We start from the raw sequence: 26,269 nt of genomic DNA on the forward strand, positions 1-26,269 counted from the left end.
TGCAAGCTGTATTTGGGGTAAAATTGGGAGTTCATAACCAACTTGAATCTAATGTATGAAATATGATATGTCAAGAGCTTTATAATGTTTTGAACAACCAATAAAAAAAAATTAAAAAAAAAAAAAAAGACTTAAGTTTCTCAGTCTACATCTTAAGCTCAAATTTAGCTTTCATCGAGCTTTACCTTTCAAATTTAAGAGATGGATTGTTCAGATGGTTAACAATGAGCCACACCTTTAGCCCTAATAACTTTTATACTACAGATTATGATCATAAAAAAATAAATCACAAATAGTCATTGAAAGTTACCAATTACTTAGATTGTGACTGAAGCTTATTAATTCACATTTATCAATTTTTAGGAAAAAATATTCTCCAGAATAAAGAAAAAGTTTATTACTTCTATAAGCACTAACCATCAACTCCTGACTAGTATACAAAAACCCTGAAAGGTACAGAGGTTTGGAGACTACCTCAACATGGAAAAGAATCCTCTCTACTGACTATGACAAAGAATTAAACCAGATGTCACAGCTCCTGAAAAGAGTGAGTACAACCTGCCCAAACCTCAACATGAACAGCAGCAGTACTTCATTTTATACTTACAAAAGCCTTAATCATTAGTGAGGTCTTCTGGATCAAGTGTCCTTTCTCCTCTCAACTAGTTCTAGCTTCAAACAACATTTGAAATAAAACAAGTGGAAAAATGCATATTGTAAGAAAGAGATTGTGAGAATATTGAGCAGTGACAGATACATAAGTTTGGGTGTCTACACATGAATAGACGAGTGTGTGTACAAGGTGTCTAAATAATTAAAAGCTAAACACTGGTTAATCATCAATATTCCATCATAGTTACAGGAATTCATGCTGTGAGTGGCAGCATGTGCCAAGAAAAGATGAAATAAGAAAACTCAGAAAAATAAAATAACACTCAAATATGAAAAGTCTCAAAGCACCCTGTCCTTTTTTTGTAGTGCTAGGTAATCAATCCTGGGACTTCAAACATGCTCAATTAGCACTCTAGAACTGATCTACACCCACAGGCCCTCAAAGCCCATGAATATTTTCAATTTTTCTGTTCATTTTCATAATTTTCTTCTTTCCTTCTGTCTCTTCTTACTTCAATTTCTAATCAATAACTTCCCCCACCCTCTTTTTAAGATGAAAATAATTGCTCCAATCCCTGGCAAAATGTTTCGAAATAATTTTACTTCTCACCTGACCTTTCCCACTAACTACACCACACACGCACACACACACGCGCGCGCGCACACACACACACACATACACACACACACACTTACTTACACAAACCTGCCAAAGTAGCAGAGCCAAACGTATGAACAGCAGGCATGTACTGGCAAGAGCAGGTATACATTCTGCTTTATAATGGAAACATACTCACTGTTTAAGACCAAACTACTAGCAATTCCAGATCCACACCTCAGAAGAGGTACCATGCCTGCTCAGTGCACAGTCCATAGTAAATCTTCAAAGACACTGCTTGCCACAGATGAAGAGGCCACAGAAGGAAGGCAGCAATGCACATCCAATGCCAACATTTCAACCTGTTCTTCCAGTCACATAAATAACAGGTCACTCAGTCACACAGGTACTCCACTCTGAAGATAGCCCCAGTAACTGAGTAACTAGTTACATCAGAAATGCCACATATCTTACAAAAAAGAGTGGTGGCACTGCTACCAAGGAAATACTTCTGGATGTTGATTCAGCTAACAGAAATAGGGCAAAGGTCTATTCCTGGTACCATCCTTCAGGCCATAGGATAACTACTAGCAATTCATTAGGACTACAGCAAGAAGAAAAATTGAGGGCTTCTTTAAACCTATAGAATTAGTCTGGGTTCATTTGCAACAATCTTTCTTTTTTTTTCTTTTTAAGGCAGCAAAATACAATAGACACTAGTATGGCAGTATGTATAAACCTGGATGTGTAACCAATGTGAATCTGCAATCTGTATGTGTGGTAAAAATGGGAGTTCATAACCCACTTGAATCAAATGTATGAAATATGATATGTCAAGAGCATTGTAATGTTTTGAACAACCAATAAAAAAAAAAAACAAAAAAAAAAACGGGCTGGGGATAAGCTCACAGATAGCATGTTCCCAGTACAAAAAAAAAAAAAAAAGAAAAGAGAAAGAAATTTTTTTCACCTTTATTCTATTTATTTATTTTTATGTGGTGCTGAGGATCGAACTCAGGGCCCTCACACTTGCTAGGCAAGTGTTCTTCCACTGAACTACAGTCTCAGCCAAGATGCAACAATCTTGGAACAGAAAAACCAGCATTTCCTGCTAGATCTTTCAACACATGTAAGGAAGTTCCTCATGAGCTATTCCTCTGAGGTGCTTCTTAAAATAATTAATTCATAATCTATCCAGTCTCTGACAAACAAAAGACTTTTAAATGGATCATGTTTCTGGCCATACTTGGTTTTTTTCCCTACCAGACTAGCACAAACCCCCTTCTGGCTTTCTGCATACAGGCAAAATTTCTACCCAAAACTCAACAACCCTAAAACAAAAAAATGAAGAACAGAACAAATTAACTTTTGAGATAGCTAGAATACTGTGGATTTCTGTGCAATAATGTCAAAGACTGGACCAGCAAGTAAGTGTCATGGAGCAAGCTTATCCCTTGGATGGCCCAAATAACATCGACACTAAGAACACCCCATGGGAAAACTCCTCAATCCTGGACTAGAGAAAAGTTTCTAGATCTAACTAATAAAAATGCTACTGCCTGGGATGTATAGCTCAGTGCTAGAGTGCTTGCCTAATATGCACAAGGCCCTGGGTTCAATCCCTAGCACCACAAGGGGTGAGGGGGAGCTCTACTAAGCATTGCCTTGTGCCAAGCTCTGGGCCATCCACATTCATACATTCCCTCATTTAATGATGACCACAGTCCTATGAAACAGGTACTAAGCTCAGGTCTGTTTTTCCCAACACCCATGGTCTAATTACTATGCTATACAAAAAAAAAAAGAAAAATTATTCTGGTCTATAAGGAGTTTAAAGGAAACTAATTATGCTCTTACTAAATTAAAATCCCCAATTTTAACTAGGGTTAATACTAGATCAGATGGAAATACCAGAGAAAAAGAACATTTTATGTGTGTAAAGGGGCTAAGAACTCCTGTCTAGGGATCACGGGAATGCTATAACCAGTCATGCTTTAAGATTTGGTTTACACATTCTATTCACAAAACCTTCCCAGGCAAGAAACAATATCTTCCTACTTGAAATTACTACTACTTCCCTAGGACATATGACATTTTCCACTCATTTCAGTTATTCATATTTGTACCTCACCTCCATCCTTTACTTCACAAGCTCCCTGAAGGCTGACTTTACTCCTAGCTAACACGAGCACAACACCCTGCACAAGGCACCCTCAATTATTATTTATTTTTTAGTTGTCAAAGGACATACATTTATTTATTTGTTTGTTTGTTTGTTTGTTTTTAGTTGTAGTTGGGCCCAATACCTTTATTTATTTATTTTTATGTGGTGCTGAGGATCAAACCCAGGGCCTAGCACACGCTAGGCAAGCACTCTAATGCTGAACCACAACCCCAGCCATATTTTATTTATTTATATGCGATGCTGAGAATCGAACCCAGTGCCTAGCACAAGCTAGGCAAGTGCTCTACCACTGAGCCACAACCCCAGCCCTGACCCTCAATTATTTGTTTCACACTATTATTTAGATCATTCATAAAACCAAAACACCAATTAAGGCCAGCTACTATAAGCTCTCTTCAAAGGCTGTGTGTTCTGAGTGCCAGGAAAGGACAACTCCTAAATAACATGTATTTAATAAATCCAAGGTCATATTAAAATATATCCCTCCTAAAATCCATGAGAATACCTTTGACAGTGATGCTGCTGTTCCAGATTTTACAAGTTTGCCTCCTGTAGATGCTGAAGAGCTGTTTTCAGACTTAATTTTTTCTACTGTTTGTGTTTTACTTGTTCCAGACAGTTTAGGCACTGAGCCAACACTCCTGCTTGCTTTCTTCATTCTGGGATGCCTCTCCGTGATGCATTTACAATCAAATCTGCAGAAAGAAATGGCATAATGGCATTACACTGAGAAAACTGGAAGAGAGCTCTTTAAGTTTTTGTTTTTAAAGAAATTTACCATGTGATAAGTAAGATTGTAAATGTTGAAAAATTCTTAGATTTGCTTATCAGAATGAGTCCTATTTTCAAGGCTTCCTCCGTGAATATTACTTTTTGTTGTTGTTGTTGTTTTGGTATTGAACCCAGGGTACTTTACCACTGAGCTACATCCCTGGCCCTTTTCTATTTTTTAATTTTGAGTTAGGGTTTCACTAAGTTGCTAAGGCTGGCCTTGAACTTGGAATTGTCCTGCATCTACCTTACAAGTAATTGGGATTATAGGCATGGCTTGACTACTACTAATTTTAAATTATTTTGTGGATTCTAGTTCATTCAGTAAAAAGAATATCCTATTATATGCAGTGCCGGCGTACAAATTGTCTTCAGCATTTAACAAAGCAATAATCATCCTTTTTACATTTTTTTTAGTTGATGAACCTTTATTTTATTCATTTATTTATATGAATTGCTGAGATTGGAACCCAGTGTCTTACCCATATGAGGCAAGTGCTCTACCACTTAGCCACAATCCCAGCTTAGCAATAATCATCTTGACATTTGGGAATTAGCCATTCTGTGGGAGTGATCATACTTTTCAAATTATCTAGCAAAATTCTAATTTCAGATATTTGTTGTGATATTCCCATATCAGCCAGCAGAATATCCCAGAAATCCCAACATTCAGAATCTAAATATATTCTCCAGCATACCTTTTTTATTAAGAGGCAGCACAGAAATTCTTTATCAAAGCATTAGCCTCAATTATTGGTTCAGGAAATAAGGCCATTTTACTTATCTGTATGGCATATAACAATTCTTCCACATAAGTGGTATATAATTGATCACAGCTAAGAGGACTTGGAATAACACACAAAACTGAAGCCAAATTTAAGTCCTTAAATATACATTTGTTAACTGAGCTAGAAGAACAGTCTGTATAATAACATCACATTATGAAAGATACCTTGCCTAGATCATTTTGGACAGGCTAATATAATTAACAAAATGAAAGACTATTTTGAACATGAGGTGATTTTATGTACCATGATGACTCTAAGAAACCATATTGAGCACAAAAAGAGGTTGGTCTGTTTTATGAACACTCAAACAGAGCAACATTTTGGAAAAGAAAAGGCTCATTTCAATAGCCTTACTGAATGTTTTACCTATACTGTGCTCCAATGCTCCAGGTTTACCTGGCTTGACATGACACAACACAACTGGGACGGTGGCCAGAACGGAAAGACAGGGTCAAGGAGCCTCTGTTCAACTCTTGACATAAGGCTTTGGAGCAAAAAGAATGCACCAAAACACAGCAAAACCTCAGAGACTCTTCTTTAGCTCTTCCCCAACTGCCTAGGCAAGCACTCTACCACTGAGCCACAACCCCAGCCTCACAACTTATCCACTCTTTGATATTTTTTTAAGTATTTTTTTAGTTGTAGTTGGATACAATACCTTTATTTTATTTATTTATTTTTATGTGGTGCTGAGGATTGAACCCAGAGCTTCACACATGCTAGGCGAACACTCTACTGCTGAGCCACAACCCCAGCCCAACGTATCCACTCTTAACCAACTCTTTTGCTCTCTCTCTCCTTTCCCATTTGAATAATCTGCCCAGACTAAGGGCAGTCTACATCTATGTCCTACATGTTCCCAGACAATACTAAATACTAAATACGCTTACCTAGCATGCATGATGCACTGGGTTCAATTCTCACCACCACATAAAAATAAATAAAAAAATAAAGGTCCATTGAAACTAAAAAATATTTAAAAAAAGAAAGTCAAATCAAGTTCTAAAAACTTTTCCTTCAACTACCCACTTTTAAGCTTCTCCTACATCTTTCTTTGCCTTATATATGGTTCTTAGAAATTTCCTTCTTTCCTCCAAATTCCATGCTGCATTCCTTTCTACTACACCTGTCAGATTCTCTACCATTCTGTGACTACTCTTTCAGCCCTGTAAAACTGACATTTTCTAGACCAACATTATCTAACAGAACTCACTGCGATAATGATAATATTTTAAGTATCTAACTGCACTAACAGGGTAGCCACTAGGGGACACTTAATGGCAACTAAGCATTCTAAAAAGTGGCTAGTGTAACTGAGGGATTGAATTTTAAATTTTTCTTAATTTAAATTTAAAGTTGCATGCAGCTGGTGGCTACCACATTGAACAATACAACAGACTGCCTTTCCTGCTGCTGTCACTGTCCCAAAATTAAAATTTAACTACCACTTCACACTCACCAGAATGGCTATAATCAAAAAGATAAACACAAATTTTAGAAAGTACATACAGTAACTAGAATCCCTATACACTGCTGGTGGGAATGAGAATGGCATTTCGGCTTTGGAAAACAGTATGGCATTTCGTCAAATGGCAGCTACTATATGACCTCAACAACTCTACTCCTAGATGTACACCATGAAAAATGAAAATATTTGTCCACTCAAAAACTTATACACACACACTAAAAAACATTTATGCACAAATGATCATAGGGACATTATTTATCATAGCTCCAAAATGGAAACAACCCAAACAGTCTCCCCTGAATTCTCCCAAATAACTACAATAGAACTCCTTGTTAACATTTAAATTACGGGCTGGGGATGTGGCTCAAGCGGTAGTGCGCTCGCCTGGCATGCGTTCGGCCCGGGTTCGATCCTCAGCACCACATACAAACAAAGATGTTGTGTCCGCCAAAAAATAAAAAATAAATAAATAAATATTTTTAAAAAAAAAAACATTTAAATTATTTTTTAATTATTGGCATATATTTGTTACTTAATTAGACACATATATTTACATGCTTTCTGCATACTAAATAACTTTGCTTTAATTCCAAGTGTCCATCAACTTATAAATAAGCAAAACAAAGTATATCCACCCAATGGCCACAAACAAAATGTAATGAATCCATCTAATTCCCATTCCATGCCAATAGAATATTATTGGGCAATAAAAAAGAATGAAGTACAAATACATGTTACAACACGGATGAATCTTGAAAACATACTACACAAAAGCCAGATGTAAGGGATCACATATTTTATAATTCAATTTATATCAATTATTTAGAATAGGCAAACACATACAATTAAAAGTAGATTAACAACTGCCAGGGGTTAGAGGTAGGGAAACAGAAACTGACTGCTAATGAATATAAGATTTCTTTTGGGGGATGACACAAAGACCTAAAATTAGATTGTGGCAATAGTTATATAACTCTGTGAATAAACTAAAAAACACTAAAATTTTACACTTTAAACAAGTAAACTGTTGACAAATGAATTATATCTTAATAAAGCTGTAATTAAGAAGAAAACTAATAAATAACACTGAACAAGGATTTCTGGAAAACAAATCCCAACACTATAAAACACTCTATGAGGAGGACTATGGTTTTGCAAGATCTTAGATGAAACAAAAAGCACAGTAGAAAAGTCAAAGATACTGAGATATAGACTATTCTAGGAGGCTGACAGCTTGAGGTATTTTAGACCAGTGGTATTCACCTGCATCAGACTCAAAATCCCCCTTCTTTAATAACTATATAATGTCAGGTGGTGCATGCCAGCAACTATAATCCCAGCAACTTGGGAGAATCACAAGTTCAAGGCCAGTCTCAGTAACTCAATGAGACTCTGTCTCAAAATAAAAAGGATTGGGGGTATAGCTTAGTGCCAAAGCACCCCTAGGTTCATTCCCTAGTACCATGATCAATCAATCAAGCAATAAAAAAATCATGTAAAACACACCTTTACTATCCTAACAAAATTCAGAGACAACCTAATACATATTTTTAAATACATCTATAGAACACAGAAACTAAAAATAAAATTCATAACAAAAATAATTTTTGTGTGTGTGTGTGTGTGTGTGTATACCAGGAATTTAACCTAGAGGTGCTGAACCACTGAACAACCACCCTAGCCCACTCTTTATTCTTTTTATTTTGAGACAGGGTCTTGCTAAGCTGCTTAGGGTCTCACTGAATTGCTGAGTCTGGCTTTGAATTTGCGATCCTCTTGCCTCATCCTCCCAAATCATATGAATTTCAATATGTAGATTTTCAGAGAGGGCTATATACTAAGAATAAAAGAGTCAGAAATCTATAGCTCTAAACTCAATCATTGTGAATTTGGCAGCTATAAATAATCTTGATTTGGGCATGTGGTAGTAGTAACTCAGATACCACACTATCATCAGGAATGCCATCAATACTTTTCTAAAAAGATGACCCACTCTAGTGTGATGATTGTTATGTCAATTAGTCTAAGCCAAAGGATGCCCAGCCATTTGGTCAAACACTATTCTGGGTATGTCTGTGAATGTATCATTGGATGAAATTAATACTTTAATGGGTTGATGGGATAAAACAGATTAACCTCCCTAATGTGGGGTTAGAGGACCCAATCAACCGAAGACCAGCATAGCACCAAAAGGCTGAATAAGGTTCTGTCAGCTTTCAGATTAAAATTTATACCATTAGGTCCCCTGGTTCTTAGGTCTGGGAACCCAAACTAGAACACCACCATCAATTCTCCTAGGTCTCTAGTTATGTCAACTGCAGATCTTGGGACTTTCTTTATTCTCTGTCATGACATGAGCCAATTCCTTAAAATAAATATCATATTCATATATATATATATATATATATATACACACACACACACACACACACACACACACACACATAGACTTTTTGTTTATTTTCTTAATTAGGGATTAAACACAGGGCCTTGCACTTCCTAGACAAGTACTCTACCACTGAGCGGCTACATTCCCAGTCCACTTTTTAAATTTTATTTTGAGACAGGATCTTGCTAAGTTGCCCAGGCTGACCTTGAACTTGTGATCTTCCTGCCTCAGTCTCCCAAGTAGCTGGGATTACAGGGATCCATTTCCTATTGGTTCTGTTTCCCAGGAGAACCCCGACTTATTTGGTAAATATACAAACAAAACAAAGGAATTTCCCCTCTATGTCTGTAGTAATTAATTCCATTCCCTAAAAATTTCATTAATATAAAAATGTATTTTTTTTAAAAAATGCTTTATGTAAAATAGAGTTAGAATTTAGGCTTAGTCATTAGCAGGTTTTTTTTTTCTGTCTATATAAATTATTTAGCAAGATATTATAAAGCAGTAGAGAGCACAAGGAAATCTCCTTTTTGCAGAACTATCATTATATTAAGACTAGAATTCTATGCTCCTTACCTATTAAATGCTCAACAACATCCATCAACCATTAAGACAACTGAAAATGCTATCCCAAATGTCCAAAATGACCCCTATTAAGAGCAAGGATTCACAAAACAGATTCATGAGTATACACTAGGTCCCCCACTCTGCACGGTGGCGCACGCCTGTAATCTCCATGGCTCAGGAGGCTGAGGCAGGAGGACTGCAAGTTCAAAGCCAACCTAAGCAAAAGCAAAGTGCTAATCAACTCAGTGAGACCATGTCTCTAAATAAAATACAAAATAGGGCTGGAGATGTGACTCAGTGGCTGAGTGTCCCTGAATCCAATCCCCGGTACCCCCCAAAAAAGAAAAGGGTCTAGCAAGACCCTTACCTAGAGCCCTCTGGGTATATGAGAGATTTCAGAGTGGAAACAAAGGACCAGAACAGTTCACAGCACTTCTAGTGCCTAAACACTGAAAACAGGAGTATGGTAAAAGTTACTATTCCCCTTCCCCAACCTTCCTGAAGGGTGCCGTCAACCAGCATCAAACACCTCCAGTTTATAGCCAAATCACAGTCTGAAAGGAATAAAAAGCAGTTTTCCTCACAAAAACACTGTGAATCCTGTTTCCATGTCCTAGGAATAATCTCACTTTATGATAATCCATCAAATACGTCACATGTAATTGTCAAATAATTTAAAAAAAAAAACTTAAAAACAGATGCAGTGTTCTCAAAATTAGAAAGAAAGCCATAGGCTTTCTAGGGCCGCCTCAAGCCTCTTCCAAGCAGGGGATAGCAGGTACCATGTCCCGTGCAGTACCTAGTACAGGTTACTGAATCCTCACAATAGCCCATTCTTGTGGGAATGTATAAATGAAGAAATTGAGCATCAGGTAAGAAGCTCTCCTAGGTCAATTATTCAGAAGTGACAGTAGACTAAATCCAAACCCCAGTCCCTCTCTGCTGCTTCATAAGGCCTCAATTGTACCCATACAAGAGCACTTCCTTAGGAATATGCAACCTTTGATCTCAATGACTATTAGACAAGATATAAAAAAACCTCTAACAACACTAAAACTATACTGCTCAATCTGCTTCATCTAGATTTATCCACTTACTCTATGGGTTAGTACTGGATTCATTTTGGGGAAAGAGAATTGAAACCTGAGCCTCGTGCCTGTTAAACACTACTCTTTCACTGATTTACAGCCCAGTCCATTACTGATATTCTTTTTTAAAAAAAAAATCTTTACTTTTTAATTTTTTATTTATTTTTATTTATTTATTTTTTTATTGTTGTAGTTGGACACAACACCTCCATTCCATTCATTTATTTTTATGTGGTGCTGAGGATTGAACCCAGGGCCCTGCGTATGCTAGGTGAGCGCTCTATCGCTGAGCCACAATCCCAGCCCCAAAATATCTTTATTTTATTTATTTATTTCTATGTGGTGCTGAGGATCAAACCCAGTGCCTCACGCATACAAGGAAAGCGCTCTACCACTGAGCTACAACCCCAGCAGAATTACTGGTATTCTTAACCAAAATTTTTCAATTAGAAATACTGACTGCCATATGTTTTGTTTTATTTGGATACTCGAGACTGAACTCAAGGGTGCTCAACCATTGAGCCACATCCCCATCCCTTTTTTATTTTGTTTTTTTATTTTGAGACAGATCTCACTAAGATCTAACTAAGTTAGGGTCTTGCTAAGGCTGGCTTTGAACTTGTGTCCTCCTGTCTGAGCCTCCCTAGCCACTGGGATCACAGGCATACGCCACTGTGCCTGGCCTATTACCATGTTATTTAATATAAAATCTTTCTTTTATAGAGCAAACAATTTATTGTCAGGTCTAAACCAGTATGTATGAAGTTATAGCTATAAATGTAAATTTCTTAGCTAAAACCATATTAATTTATGGATACTACTTTTTTATTTACAATAGCATGTTAGGCATGGGTGGAGACACAAACTGCTTGCAATATAGAAATAAACCCTACATTTTAGAAGGCTGCAGTCTGGGTGGCCAAACACTCACCAGGATGTCTTAGTGCTCACCAGCAACTCAGGACAGGATTTACAGCTCCAGGAGCCCTGCCTAACCCTAATGACACATCTGAAGCCACACAGGAAGTTCCAGAGTTTCCTTTCCATCTACCAAAAGATACTATGATTAAAACCTACTGGGGAAACAAAACAGGGCCTTCTCTTGCCTTACACATATGTTAGTAAAATACATCTTAAAAATCAAACCACAAGGCTGGGGTTGTAGCTCAGTGGTGGAGCACTTGCCTAGCATGTGTGAGGCACTGAGGTTCGATCCTCAGCACCACATAAAATAAATAAATAAATAAATAAATACAATAAAAGTATTGTGTCCATCTACAACTAAAAAAAGTTTTTTAAAAAAAAAAAAACAAAACACAGGGGCTGGGGATGTGGCTCAAGCGGTAGCGCGCTCACCTGGCACGCGTGTGGCCCGGGTTCGATCCTCAGCACCACATACAAACAAAGATGTTGTGTCCGCCGAGAACTAAAAAATAAATAAATATTTTTAAAAAAATTCTCTCTCTCTCTCTTAAAAAAAAAAAACAACACAGACTTCTTACATATAAAAATGTCTTATAGGATACCCACATGCAATGTCAGTGACAAAAAAAAAAAAATCAGTTAAAAGCATCTACTGTTAGAGAAACCTGACTAGTAAAAAAAATTAGAAGTCATTACTAATATTCAACACTTATTTTGTGCTAAGGCAAATTCAACCCAATTCTTTCCTTTTTTTTTTTTAATTTTTTTTAGTTGTAGTTGGACACAATACCTTTATTTTATTTATTTTTATGTGGTGCTGAGGATTAAACCCAGTGCCTCGCGCATGTTAGGCAAGCGCTTTACCACTGAGCCATAATCCTAGCCCCCCAACCCAATTCTTATTTATTTTTTGTAATTTTTGCAACATTAAACTTAAACTCATGGGTGCTCTACCAACAGCTATATCCCCAGTCCTTTTTATTGTTTGAGACAGGGTCTTGCTGCCTCAGCCTCCCAGGTTGCTGGAATTATAGTGAATGTGCCACTGCACCCAGTCCCAAACATCAATTCTATGGGAACTAGTCAGAAAGAAAATAAACATATGGGCATACAAAGTTGACTAGAACACGATAGCTGCCTCTCAATACTCATGGGGGATTGGTCAAGGGCCCTACTGTCAACAACAACATCTATAGATGCTCAAATCCCTTACCTATAAAGAAGTAGTACTGCTTGGCAGCCTGAGGCAGGAAGATGCAAGTTTGAGGCCAGTCTCAGCAACTTAGCGAGGTCCTAAGCAACTTAGTGAGACCTTGTCTTAAAACAAAAAATAAAAAGGGCTGGGAATGTAGATCAGGGATAAAGTGCCTCTGGGTTCAATCCCCACGACAAAAAAAAAGTAGTAGTATTTGCAAAGAACCCACACACATTCTCCCTTGTATTTTAAATCATGTCTAGATTATTTACAATACCAAATCCAGTGTAAATGCTATGTAAATAGTTATTATACTATATTGTTTAGAAACCAATGACAAGGAAAAAACCAGTACATGTTCAGTACAGATGCAATTTTTGAAGGAGGGGAATATTTTCAATCTGAGGTTGTAGAACCCACAGATACCAAGTGGGGGGAATGCCTCCTTTAAGGAGCTTACGGTCTAGAAGAAAAAAATTGAACATGTAAATAAATACTGAACAGGTCCCCATCTTTTATAATTCTATTAATGACCCCCCCAAAAAAACAAGGTAAATATATGTAGAGGGTATAATGTCCAGAGAAAGATCTAGTCCCTAGTTCTGCCTTTGGAGGAATAGGGATATAAGTACACATCACAAGTGTGTGAGAAAGCATGGGTTCAACTAAAGAACTCTAAGGACTTGGATATGGCTAGAATACAGATACATCAAAACAAAGGACCAATGGACAAGGGCCTAGAGGGCCATTCAGATCCTGGACTTTATCTAACACAGGACAGTGAGCCACAAAGGGATTAAAGGTAGGGTGGTCAGATCTGTAGTTCCTAAAGATTAACCTGGGGTTGCTATGGCAGATAAACTGAAGGGGCATAGAATGGAAAATGGTGAGGTAAAAGAAAATGAGAATAAGTGCCTCCTTTTCCATAACGTTCCTTTTCTGCCTCAATCTAAGCTCTACACTCAAAAGTACCATTCTTGCTTCACAGCTCTCCCAGAATCTAAAGACTGTCATGGTGCTTCCCTGAGTGGGACCTTCTCCATATTCAGTATTACAAATTCCATAGCCACTCTTCCTGGTTCCCTGCACCATCTGTGTCTATCAGCAACACAGCAGGCAGGCACTTTGGAGCGGGGCACAGGTACTAGACAGATCTGGTCTGGGAAACTCAAAGTATAGCTTGACTATTAGTTCCCTCAATCCAGACACTGGGGTCTCTTAGTCTTAAAAAAAACAAACAAACACACACACACACAAAAGCCTACTTTTCAAGACACTATCAGAGGTTCACACTGAGTTCACAGTAACCTAATACTTTGAAGTCCTTGTCCAAAAAACTGTTGCTAAGCTGCTTTCATTTCTCCCCCTAACTTTTTATTATGAAACTTTTAAAACACATAGAAATGTTAGGGAAAAAAACTGCACAGCAGGGCTGTGGTTGTGGCTCAGTAGTAGAGAGTGCTTGCCTAGCATGCATGAGGACCTGGGCTCAATCCTCAGCACCACATTAAAAAATAAATAAATAAAAAGATATTATATCCACCTAAAACTAAAAAATAAACATAAAAAAAAAAAAACTTTCGGGACTGGAGTTGTGGCTCAGCGGTGGAACGCTTGCCTAGCATGTGCTAAGCCCTGGGTTTGATCCTCAGCACCACATAGAAATAAATAAATAAAAATAAATGTATTGTGTTCAACAACTAAAAAAATAAGTATTAAAAAAACTTTTAAAAAATGCACAGCAAACAATATTCCACTTTTCTTTTTATAGACGTGCAATTTGTATTCTGAAAAAAATGACGCCTTTATCTGTTAATATTTCATATGGTCAGATTCAGCTCAAAGTTCCAAACTTTGGGAGACTTTCATACTTACTTGAAATCTATAAGCCTCCCTCCTAACAAGTGCTGACTTCAAACCACTCAGTATCCTCTTCTAAAATAAAAAGGAAGTAGAAGATTCTACTTCTGTATCTATACCCCAGGGCAAGTTACTTAACCTTTCTGAAATCTCAGTTTCCTCATATATAAAATGGGGGCTGGTAACACTACATACCTTACAACAATGCTGAGAGGATTAAATGGAATAATGAACCTATTAGTGGGGTGGCAGCCCACAGAAAAGAAAAGATAAATGTGAGCTATCATAATTTATAAAACACAGTGCATGCCCCGAGTATGACTAATGCCTTATTAAAATAAAAACAGCAACTCAAAAGACACTTTGTCAGAGAAACCCTTTACAAGGAATGACTAAAAGATTATTTTACTTGCTGCTTTCATTAAATTACATACCATGGCACATAGATGTCAACAAACACTAGTTTCTAGTTCTTTCCCACTGAAAATTACATATCAAGAAATACCAAAAATATATGGTAGAGAGTCCACAAGAATGATAATCAAGAGACTCAGGTCTGGAACAGTCTAACCTTGAGCAAATCACCCTGACTCTATAAGTCTTGTTTATAAAATGAGGAGGATGAGCTGAAAATTAACCTACCTTCCTTTCTTTCCTTCTTTCGTTTCTTTTTTTTTTTTTTTTGGTTGTTGTATTGGGGATTTAACCCAGGGGCACTATACCACTAGCCTAAATCCCAAACTCTTTTTATTTTTTATTCGAAACCAGTCTCATTGAGCTGTTTAGGGTCATGCTAAATTGCTGAGGCTCGCCTCCAGAGCCTTTGGAACTACAGGCATGCACCACTGGGTCTGGCAGATTAGTATCTTTCTTTCAGCATCCCAAAAATTCTATTTCATGATTTGTACCTTCAGAACCAGGGACCAAAACATTTCAAAGAAAGAAACTGCTTATTAGTTGTGGCTTTTTTATGCCTATCAATATTTTAGTGGACACTAAAAATACACAAAGGGTTTTGACCTAAGCAATCTAAGTACATTTATCTCTTATTTCACAAATTCTATATTTAAAATATAGGGATATCATTAAAATTGTAAATCAAGAACAGATTCCAAACTGGGCCTGGTGGTGGGAATCACAGGGGGGAGAAGGGTATGTGCCTATAATCCCAGCTCATGGAGAAACCGAAGCAGGAGGACTGCAAATTCAAGGCCAGCCTGTGTAACTTAGATTCTGTCTCAAAATAAAAAATAAAATGGGCTAGGTATGTAGCTCAGTGGCAAAGTACACCTAAATTCAATTCCCAGTACAACACACACAAAAATAAATAAATAAATAAATAAATAAATAAATAAGGCAGGGGAGAGAGAAAGAACAGATTTAAACACAAAGGAAAATAAATTAGTCAAGGGGAAACTGTAACTCCTGAAGGGAATTACAGGGGAGAGTAACACAATGTTAAAGAAATCAAAACCAACAACCAGTCTGATAAAATCACGTGTCCTATCAAAAAAAAATTTTTTAAAGAAACCCAGTAAAAATGTTTTAATTAAGAAAATCATTGTGCAATGGACTGATCCTAAATTGAATTCTTCAATCTACACAGGTTTTTAATCTTTCTTATCATGAATTATAGTTCACATTCAGAAAGTGCATTTAAGGTACACATTTTAAAGGTAGACTTTGAATGGGATTCCAATTAGAAGTCAAGGACTAACACTCAGAGGAAAATCTGACCCTTGTCATGTCAAAAAACTGCACATGTACAAGTAGGCATATATTCAATGTGCCTGAAACAGACAGGAATAAGAAAAGCAAAGATAAGATTACTTCAGGCATGTGGTTCTCTGCTTAGTCTGAATCCATAGGCAAAGTTCAATACTCAAAAACTTCAATGTTTATTAAAATACATAATTTAAAAATATGGATTTTTCTTATTTTTTAAATTTTTAAATTTATTTATTCTAATTTGTTACATATGGCAGCAGATTGCATTTCAAGTCACAGTACACATATAGAGCACAATTTTTCATATCTCTGGTTGTACACAAAGTAGCGTGATTTTTCTTGTTTTTTAAAGACAGCTTTTATTATATATTTCAATGACTCAGGAGGCTGAAGTAAGAGGATTCCAAGTTCAAGGCCAGCATCAGCAAAACTTAGTGAGACCTTCAGTAACTTAGTAAGACCCTGTCTCAAAATAAATAAAGAGCCAGGCACAGCGGCACACACCTGTAATCTTAGCAGCTCGGGAGGCTGAGACAGGAGAATCCTGAGTTCAAAGCCAGCCTTAGCAATGGCAAGGCACTAAGCAACTCAGTGAGACCCTGTCTCTAAATAAAATATAAAATAGAGCTGGGGATGTGGCTCAGTGGTTGAGTGTCCCTGAGTTCAATCCCCAGTACAAAAAAAAATAATAAAAATAAATAAACTTGCTTCCTGAAAATTAAAAATAAATAAATAAAAAGGACTAAGGATGTAGTTCAATGGTAAAACCCCTGGGTTCAATCCCCAGTACCAGAAAACAAAAATAAAAAACTGGGGTATGATTATTATCAACTTAACATTTAATGCATTTAATACCGTACTTGAAAATCATGACCCAGGGGCTGGGGCTGGGGCTCCAGTGGTAGAGTGCTCACCAAGCACGTGTGAGGCGCTGGGTTCGATCCTCGCACCACATAAAACTAAATAAATAAAATAAAGATATTGTGTTCAACTACAACTAAATATATGTGTGTATGTATCAAAAAAAAAAGAAAAAGAAAATTATGACCAAGTGAGAAAAGATGACCTTTATTTCACATCTACCTCTCCTCTGCTTTCACCTCTAGCCTAGAAAATGAGGAAACTTTTCTACTGTCCTTTCCCTACACCAGGGGTGCACTCCCCTTTAAAAGCCTCAGGGCCATAAAAGAAAGAAAAGGCAACAGCTCTCCCACTTCTTCGCCTTCCCTTCACAGGTCCTCCCTTTCTGCCTGGCCAATGGTGAGGGGGGGAGTGGAGGTGAATCCCCTGGGGAAAGGCTGTGCTCATCACCATTCCCTTGGCCTTTTTAGTCAGCAGCAAGGAGGTGATGGTGAATTGGACCAAAGCTGCCCCAATGAGGGATAGCATCCAAGTCAGACTGCAACGGAGTGAGAGAAAAACTGAGTAGGTAAGAAAGGACAAAGAACACTTCAAAAATTGGGCTTTGTAGCCAATGTGGTGGCACATGCCTGTAAGCCCAGTGGCTCAGGAGGCTAAGACAGGAGGATAGTGAGTTCAAAGCCAGCCTCAGCAATGGTGAGGTGCTTAGCAACTCAGAACCTGTCTCTAAATAAAACACAAAATAGGGCTGGGGATATGGCTCAGTGGTCAAGTGCCCTCAAGTTCAATCCCCAGTACCCCCCAAAAAATTGGGCTTTGTGAAACGGTGAGAGTCAGCCAGTAATGAGGAGGAGGCCAAGACACTACTGATGTTGCTGTTGTGGGAAATACATGGGCAAGCTGCCTGAAGATCACCAGCTGCCGATGAAAAAGGTCCTTGCTGCACAAATGCTATCACATTTGATTCTCATGGTCACTAGGAGCTGGAAAGGAGGAAGACACCGTGTTTAGAGTAAAGAAACCATATAACCTAAAGTCTAAGCTCTTTCCACTAAGCTACAACTACCAATAGATAAGTTGCTAGGAAAAAAAAAATGAGTTAATTATCAGAAATATCAACTCAAAATGGCTTGGTGATGCATGCCTGTAATCTCAGCTGATCTGGAGGTTGAGGCAGAAGGAACTCAAATTCGAGGCCAGTCTCAGCAACTTAGACTGTCTCAAAATAAAATAAAAAGGACTGAGAGATGCAGCTCAGTGGTAGAGCACTTGCCTAGCTGTGTAAGGCCCTAGGCTCACTTCCGAATACTCAAAGAGAAGAGGGAAGGGAAGCAGAAGGGGAGAAGAAGCCACTAAAACCACTTGTTTTAGCCACAGAAAAGCCCACTTATACTGATTTATGATTTATCTCTGTTATTCTATTATAACATTTAACACAAGGAAGTACTCAGAAACAACCAGAAGCTCCCCAGTTTTTTCAAACTTTGAACCATATTTTTCTTCTTAATGTTTTCCAAAGAATAAAAGAATTAAACTCTTACATCAAGACCTCTCAGATCCATTTCTAGAGATTCCTCTGACTCCCCCACTCCCCCTCTTTTCTGTTTTTTTTTTAATCTCTTTTTAATTCAAGTTGCTGAAAAGGCCGTTAATATACTGATGATACTTAACATTCCAGACAAGTGACAAGGCTCGAAAAGGACAGCCTAAAAGAATTTCTGGCTGCATTACACAAATTATTTTTCCAGATTTAGTCCAAAACAAATTGTTTTCCAAAGTTCAAACTGCCAGAATGCAAGAAATTTTGAGTCTCCTCTGGCCATTCCTTACAAAAGAAAATGTTTATTAAGGACCACTTTAAACCATGGCTTTATGCTCAGACTTTTGGCAGGCAGTTACAAACTTGAACAATATTATACTCATAAAATTAACTAATGGCCATGTTTTAATTAAAAACATCATGATATGGTTGTACATTTACAACAAACTCTGATCCAAAATGAAAATGAAACAATTTCTTCTGCATTTTACAAATGATTCAAATATAACAACATAAAAAATGTCTTTTTAAAAAACTTAAAATTTTAGATTTAGGAATTTGTTTTAACAATGGCACAAAGAAAGTTTTTCTAAACTACGTTAAAAATAGCTTAGTATCACACTTTTTTTCTTTTTGTACCAGGGATTGACCCCAGGGGTGCTTAACCACTGAGCCACATCTTCAGATGTTTTTAATTTTTTAAGACAGACAGGGTGTCACTAAATTGCTGAGGCTGGCTTTGAACTTGTGATCCTCCTGTCTTGGCCTCCTAGCAGGTGGGATTACAAGCATGTACCACCATACCCAGAAAGTGTTAAAATAAATCAGAATTCAAATTCAGTTTAGCAAAAATGTCCAACAAGCATTTTACCAGCTAGGTTTAAAGAAAATGAATTTTTTAAAATGCAAAAGAAAATGAGTAAAAAATGCCATGAAGTTCTTTCCCTTTTTTTCTACTTTAGAGTATAAAGCAGTGGTTCTCAAGAAGGGAAGGGGTGGGCTGGGGTTGTGGCTCAGAGGTAGAGCGCTCGCCTACAATGCATGAGGCACTGGGTCCAATCCTCAGCACCACATAAAAATATAATATTGTGTCCACCTATAACTAAAAAAATAAATATTAAAAAAAAGAAGGGACGGGGTAATTTTGCACCATAAGTAACATTTGGTACAGTCAGTGGACATTTTTGGTTGTCACACCTGGGGAAAGGGGGCACTATTGGCAGTGTGAAAGAGGCCAAGGATGCAGCTAAACATTCTGCAGTAAAGTCCCCCACAAAAAAAGAATTATACAACCTAAAGTAATAGTGTTGGCTGGGCATAACTAAATGGCAGGGGTACGTGCTTAGTATGCTCAAGGCCCTATGTTCAATCTATAGCAGACAGACAGACAAGACAGAAAGCGAGCCAGCCAACCAGCCAAGGCCCAGAAACCTGGAATAAGGTAACTAGTTTAACTGGAGAGAAAGGTTCACCATACCATAGAAAGGGTCTTTTTTGCACAATCTATTGAATTGGGAAAGCCACAGCTTGAGCATCTTACAAAGTAGAAAGCCATGAGAAAATCTATGCACAGGGCCCATGACTCTCTCAGATTCCCAACCTCATTTCCTAGGAAAGGACAGACAGCTAAAGGGTTCTCTTTGACCTCCAGAATGAAATCTGAGAAGGAACCACAGGGCCACATTGCTTATCTGAACCCACTTCTGAAATCGCCAGCTGACCTGGCACACTGACAGACCCAAAGTCAAAATTCACTCACTGTTCTCATGTTTTCTGAAACCTCACCTGCAAGAGGGAAGGAAAAGAAACTAAACCCCAAGGGCTTACTTTATGCTGATCGTTGTCCTGGGGATTCCCTTCACATCATTTCACCCAGTCCTGCATTCAGTCCTCCATCATCCTAGGAGATGGGCTTATTATCAGGCACACTGGAAAAGGGTGAACTGGAAGTTTCCACAACGGGCAAATGCTAGTGCAGTTGTTTGTGCAGGTCTATATTCAAAAGCCACACCTATTCCCCACAGCTCAGTCACTCCAAGTTTTCTTCCACCATCTGAAGGTGTGGCCTGTGCTATGAGACTACAGAGGGCCTTGATACACTGTATTTTCAAAAACATTTGGTTACTGTGAAGACAACTCTTGGTAACTGCAAGAAGTCCCTTACCTGGCAGCAGTCCTCCTCCTTGTACCCACTATCCCTACAACACTATCCTAGACTTTCTGTGTCACAGAAGAGGTCCAGCTGGACAACTACTACAGCCTCTTGATGCTATCCCTGCCTTCAGTCCTTAAGCACCAAAACTATTTATCCACACTCTAAAGCATGTATCCCACCATGCTGTACTCCTGCTGGATAACACCTCATTGCCCAAGGTCAAGCACCTTAGTGAGCACCCAAATCCCTCACACTCTGCCTCCCCTAACTCATTTCCCATTTCACAAAGGCATCACTGCCTACTTTCATTTTTCACCTTTGCTCCTACAGTTCCCTTTTCCTGAAAGTCCCTTACCATTTTCCTGCCAGAGAAATAACTGCTTACATCAAGATTCAGCTCAAATGCCATCTGCTTCCTGACACTTTTCTGGCTCTCTAGACAGTTGGCTCCTCCTCCCTCTCTGGCATACTTCTGCCACAGTACTCCCTTCACTTCATTGTACTCTGTGCAATATTTAGGATATACCCTAAAAAAGCCTTCATTGTCTATCTGAAATTCAAACCTCATTGGACATCCTGTGTTTTACCTGGCAACCCTCAACAGGGAAGAAAAGAATAGCACTGGTAGAGGAGAAGCCAGAAACAACACAGAGTGAGCAAGAAAGATGAGAAGTTTTCGGCCTTAAGCAGTAAGAATATTAAATATTCAGCCCAAATCTCCCTTCTGGACAGCCAGTCCTCTACAATACCATCTATCCTACAATTTCAAAGCCACCCTTTGGGCCTCCTCCAAGCACACTAAGCTCAGAGCAGTAGGTCTGTTTATCTTATCTTAAACCTGTCCCTCTAACTTCTGTATTATTCCCCTAACCACAATGTCCCTCTTTCCTCTTTCAAAGCCAGTCTCAAAGGACAAACCCTCCTTCTCCTCACCATTTTCCATCCCATGCCACCTCAAAGTACAGCTGAAAGGATCTATGTCTCCCAACACCCACAACTGCCCCTGGTCCCCTCTTCTCATGAAACCCCAATACTTGGATCTAACTCTTCTAGCACTGGACAATAGATCCTTAGGTAGCAGTTGGGTGTTGACATTTCCCACAGCCCTCTTTGAGAACACACAGGCCCTGTATAGGAGGCAAGTAGGGCAAGGGCCTTAAAGATATTACTCAATAACTATATGGAAACTATAACCAAACACTTGAAAAACACACAAAATCAAAGCTATGATGTGAAGAACCCAAATTACTGCTGAAAAATACACGCATGTCAGAAGTAAATCCTAGCTCTTATGAGACAGGTAAGTTAATCAACCACTATATAGTTCACTGCCTGTCACAAGACATCCTATAACTGAGTCTAGAACTACTCATTTTTTAGAGGCAGGATGAAGACATCAGGAGGGAAAAATGGGAAATCAGTGGAAATTTCTTCCTTCTGAATTCAAAGTGTCATGATCCATACTTCCTTGTTAAAATGCTGAAACACAACCATATAACTTAATTACACTGATTTTACTATTACTAATTTAGGGTAAGCTTTACTATATGTAAGTTTTCCTGTGTGTCTTTACTGGATGAACAATGTATTATTGCAAGTTCAAGCAATGCAGCTCAATTACCTGTCAGAGTTTCAATATAATATAACCAATCAGGTATTAAAACAAAAGAATATGTAAAATAAACATTTATTCCCAATGCTTCATTCTAACTTGACAAAAATAGTATTTCTGAACAATATTATGCTATGTAAGCAACCTTGAATTTCAGTAAAACAATAGTAACAGCAGATAGTAAGAACAGACTACCATACAAATTTCACAGCAGTCCACCCTCAATTTATCAGATGGGAACCTTCAAAATCTCTACATTCAAAACCATTTCCTAGACAGGCATCATGGGGCACTCCTGTAGTCTGAGGTGGGAAGTCTTGAGTCCAAGACCAGTAAGGGAAAAAAAAAACTTTTTTGTAGGTTGAAAACATTATCCCCCCCACCCCACCCCAAAATTACCAAAACCCTACACACATAAACATGCCCCTGGGAGTGTTACGTATTCAATCTGATGTATTGAATAAATGAGTACTTTCACTATTTTAGCTTAAAAACAGCAACTCAAAGAACTTCAAAACACAAAGTCAAGAGTTTCTTCAAAAGAAGACTGGCAGCATTATTCTAAGTCATATCACACAATGTACAGCCTGTGACACAAGGGAGACCTTCCAATAGCAGCAGCCTGCAATGATGGCTGCAAGTACTTATGAATTCACATATCTAGTGAAAAGAACTAAATTACAACTGGGCAGAATTTGCATTCAAATACTAGAACTCTGCTGACTAGTTATGTGGCTCTGGGCCACATATTATTCATCACCAAACTTCAACTCTCTCATCCGTAAGTGAAAGTAAGAAATACTACATAGGATGCTACAAGAACCACATCAAACAATGCAAGTGAACTAACAAGGAAAACCTCAGTGCTTGCACATAAGTCCAATAAACATTCATCTCTTTTCCTCCTTGCTATAACCAGCAAGGCAAGTTTCTCTTTATCCTAAACTTATTTCTTACTACTTCTATGTGCTCCTGGGACTAGCAAAAACTTTCCTCTCCTTTCTACTCCCTGACTTACACAGAGAAGCTTCAGGGATTCTTCCAGGCAACTAAAAAACTCATGACTCCACTCAGTGTGTGCCACCTCTCCCGATCCTCACCACCACAGCTTTGCTTGCTACTGCAGTCTAATGCAATACAACCATTTCTTGCCATCCTTTACCATCTTCACCTGGTCAGCTCCAGGTGTCTATCTATCCCTTTCTATTCCTGTCCACTCCCTCCACCCTGCTTGACTCACTCCACTGGTCTTTGATAATACTTCCCTGACAGTTTTCTCTTTCTGATCCTTTCTGCAGTATTTCAAACTGTCCCTCTTGAACAAGACCTTTTTTTGGGGGGAGGGAGGGTACCAGGGACTGAACTCAAGGGCACTCGACCACTGAACCACATCCCCAGCCCTATTTTGTATTTTATTTAGAGACAGGGTCTCACGGAGTTACTTAGCGCCTCGCTTTTGATGAGGCTGGCTTTGAACTTGCAATCCTCCTGTCTCAGCCTTCTAAGCCACTGGGATTATAGGCATGCACCACTGCACCCAGAGAACTATTGCTTTTTTAAGATGGGATAATGGTACTGTCATTGTGTTTTATTAAAAAGATTCTTGGTTAATTTAATTAGAAAATAAAGGAAGGATCTCTGAAAAATTCTGAAATCCTTGGAAACTAATTTACTTCTAAGAAATCCAGGAGTCAAAGAAGAAATCAAACAGGAAATTAGACAGACATGGTGGCAGGTACCTCTAATCTCAGTGCTCAGAAAGCTAAGGTAGGAGGATGGGTTGAGCTCAGGAGCTTGAGGCCATCCTAGGCAACACAGTGAGAACCTTGTACCCAAAAAGACCAATGAGCCAACCAACCAACATTAAACAAATAAACCAACCAGGGGGCACCAGAATGCATTTTGAATGGAATGAAAATGAAAAAAAAATGGCATATCAAAATTTGTGGGAGTATTAAAGCAATATTTAAGGGTAAATTTTAGCACTTATACTATAAAAAGAAATATCTCAAGTATCTCTGTTTTTACTTCAAGAAAAAAGAAAAAGCAATGAAACTCAAAGCAAGCCCAAGAAGGAAATGACCAATAAGTAAAAACTGATGATAGAAAAGGGAAAAGTAGAAATCAATAAAACCACAAGTGGGTTCTTTGAGGAGATAAAAGTGCTAAATCTCTACCCACACTCACCAGAAGAAAAAGACTCATTTACCAGCATTAGGAATTAGAGGAATGATAACACTACAGATTCTATAGCTATTAAAGGATAATAAGGAGCAACGTGGTGGTGCAGGCCTGTAACCCAGCAGCTCTGGAGGCTGAGGAAGGAGGATCACGAATTCAAAGCCAGCCTCAGCAACATCAGGGTGCTAAGCAACTCAATGAGACCCTATTTCTAAGTAAAACACAAAATAGGGTTGGGGATGTGGCTCAGTGGTTGAGTGCCCCTGAATTTAATCCCCAGTCTCAGTCTATTTTGTACTGCTACAAAAGAATACCACACACTAGAAAATTTATAAATAGAAGCTTATTTGGCACATGGTTCTGGAGGCTGGGAAGTCCACAAGTGAGCTGAGGGGTGTGTCTAACAAGGGCTTTTATGCTGCATCATCCCTTGGTACAAAGTGGAAGGGCAAGACAGTTCAAGAGATCAAGAGGCTGAACTAACAGCATCAAACACTTCTATCAGCACTCATCTATTCATGAGGTTGGAACCCTCCAAGATCCAACACCACCCAGGGGCCTCACCTCCCAATAATGCTGCTTTGAAATCACGATCCTCTTGCCTCAGCCTCCTGAACCGCTGGAATTACAGGCATGCACCATAATGCCCGGCTAATATTCTCTCCCTGACACATTTCGTTTCTTTTTTTTTTTTTAAGAGATCATATGTTCAAAGTTTGGTCCCCAGTGTAACAATATTGAGAGGAAGTAGAACCTTTTTTTTTTTTTAAAGAGAGAGAGAGAGAGAATTTTAATATTTATTTTTTAGTTCTCGGCGGACGCAACATCTTTGTTTGTATGTGGTGCTGAGGCTCGAACCCGGGCCGCACGCATGCCAGACAAGCGCGCTACCGCTTGAGCCACATCCCTAGCCCCACATTTCGTTTCTTATATGACTAGACTAATAGTTTTTCAAATCTTTTTATTCTGCTTCCTTTTAATTATTAACTCCATCTTTAAATAATTTCTCCTTTCGTTTTACTGTTAAGTGGCCTTTCCTGTAGTTTCCAATCTTTTATTCCTCTGTTCCATTCAAGACCTCATCAGAATGGTCTTTACTATGGATACCTCTACCAACATCTTGATCATGACCATTTAAGTAATCCCTAAAACTTCGGCTCTCCCTACTGCTCTTGTCATCTTCTTCATCTCCATCAGAATTTCCCCCAGTGCTTCATTCATAGGAATCTAGGCTTTCTGTAGCCTATTCTCCAAATTCTTTTAATCTCTACTCATTACCAGTTCCAAAACTGCTTCCACATTTTCAGGTATTTGTAATAGCAACAATATCACTTCTGTTCTATCAAATTCTATCAAATTTCTGTCTTAAATCTGTTTTATGCTGCTCTGACAGAACACTTAGACTGGATTATGTATAAACTAAAGAAATGTATTTCGCACATGGCTATGGAGGATGGGAAGTCCAAGATCAAGGGGCCAAATCCAACAAAGGCCTTTGTGCTGCATCAACCCATCGTGGAAGGTGGAAAAGCAAGAAGATTGGGAAAGAGCAAGAGCTTATACTCACATCCTCAAGCCCTTTTATAATTGGCATTATCCATTTGTGAGAGTGATGCTCTCAGGACCCAAATGCCACCCAAAATCCTCACTTCCCAACATTGTTACATTGGGAATTAAGTTTCCAAGGCAGGGTTCTTGGGGGACACATTCAAACTATATAGCAAACTTGCAGAAAAATGAAAAGAAT

The 26,269-nt window shown here is 38.4% G+C and overlaps 1 protein-coding gene across 6 annotated transcripts in view; it reads right to left on the reverse strand.

Annotated features, from left to right (window-relative positions):
• The window catches only part of Specc1l (sperm antigen with calponin homology and coiled-coil domains 1 like), a 151,011-nt gene that overhangs the window by 113,869 nt on the left and 10,873 nt on the right, over positions 1-26,269 (reverse strand). For 5 of the 6 annotated variants that reach the window (XM_046421275.2, XM_046421276.2, XM_046421278.2 and 2 more), the window contains one exon: positions 3,901-4,090. In XM_046421275.2, coding sequence (XP_046277231.1) covers positions 3,901-4,053 — 153 coding nt within the window. In that variant the 5' untranslated portion in view covers positions 4,054-4,090. Of the gene's footprint in view, positions 1-3,900; positions 4,091-11,822; positions 11,893-26,269 lie in introns of all 6 variants that reach the window. The other variant, XM_058571794.1, reaches the window with a different exon arrangement.

Source organism: Marmota monax, unplaced genomic scaffold, assembly GCF_021218885.2.
Source record: "Marmota monax isolate L192 unplaced genomic scaffold, Marmota_monax_Labrador192_F-V1.1 WCK01_AAM20220418_F8-fsc00157, whole genome shotgun sequence".
Classification (NCBI taxonomy): domain Eukaryota; kingdom Metazoa; phylum Chordata; class Mammalia; order Rodentia; family Sciuridae; genus Marmota; species Marmota monax.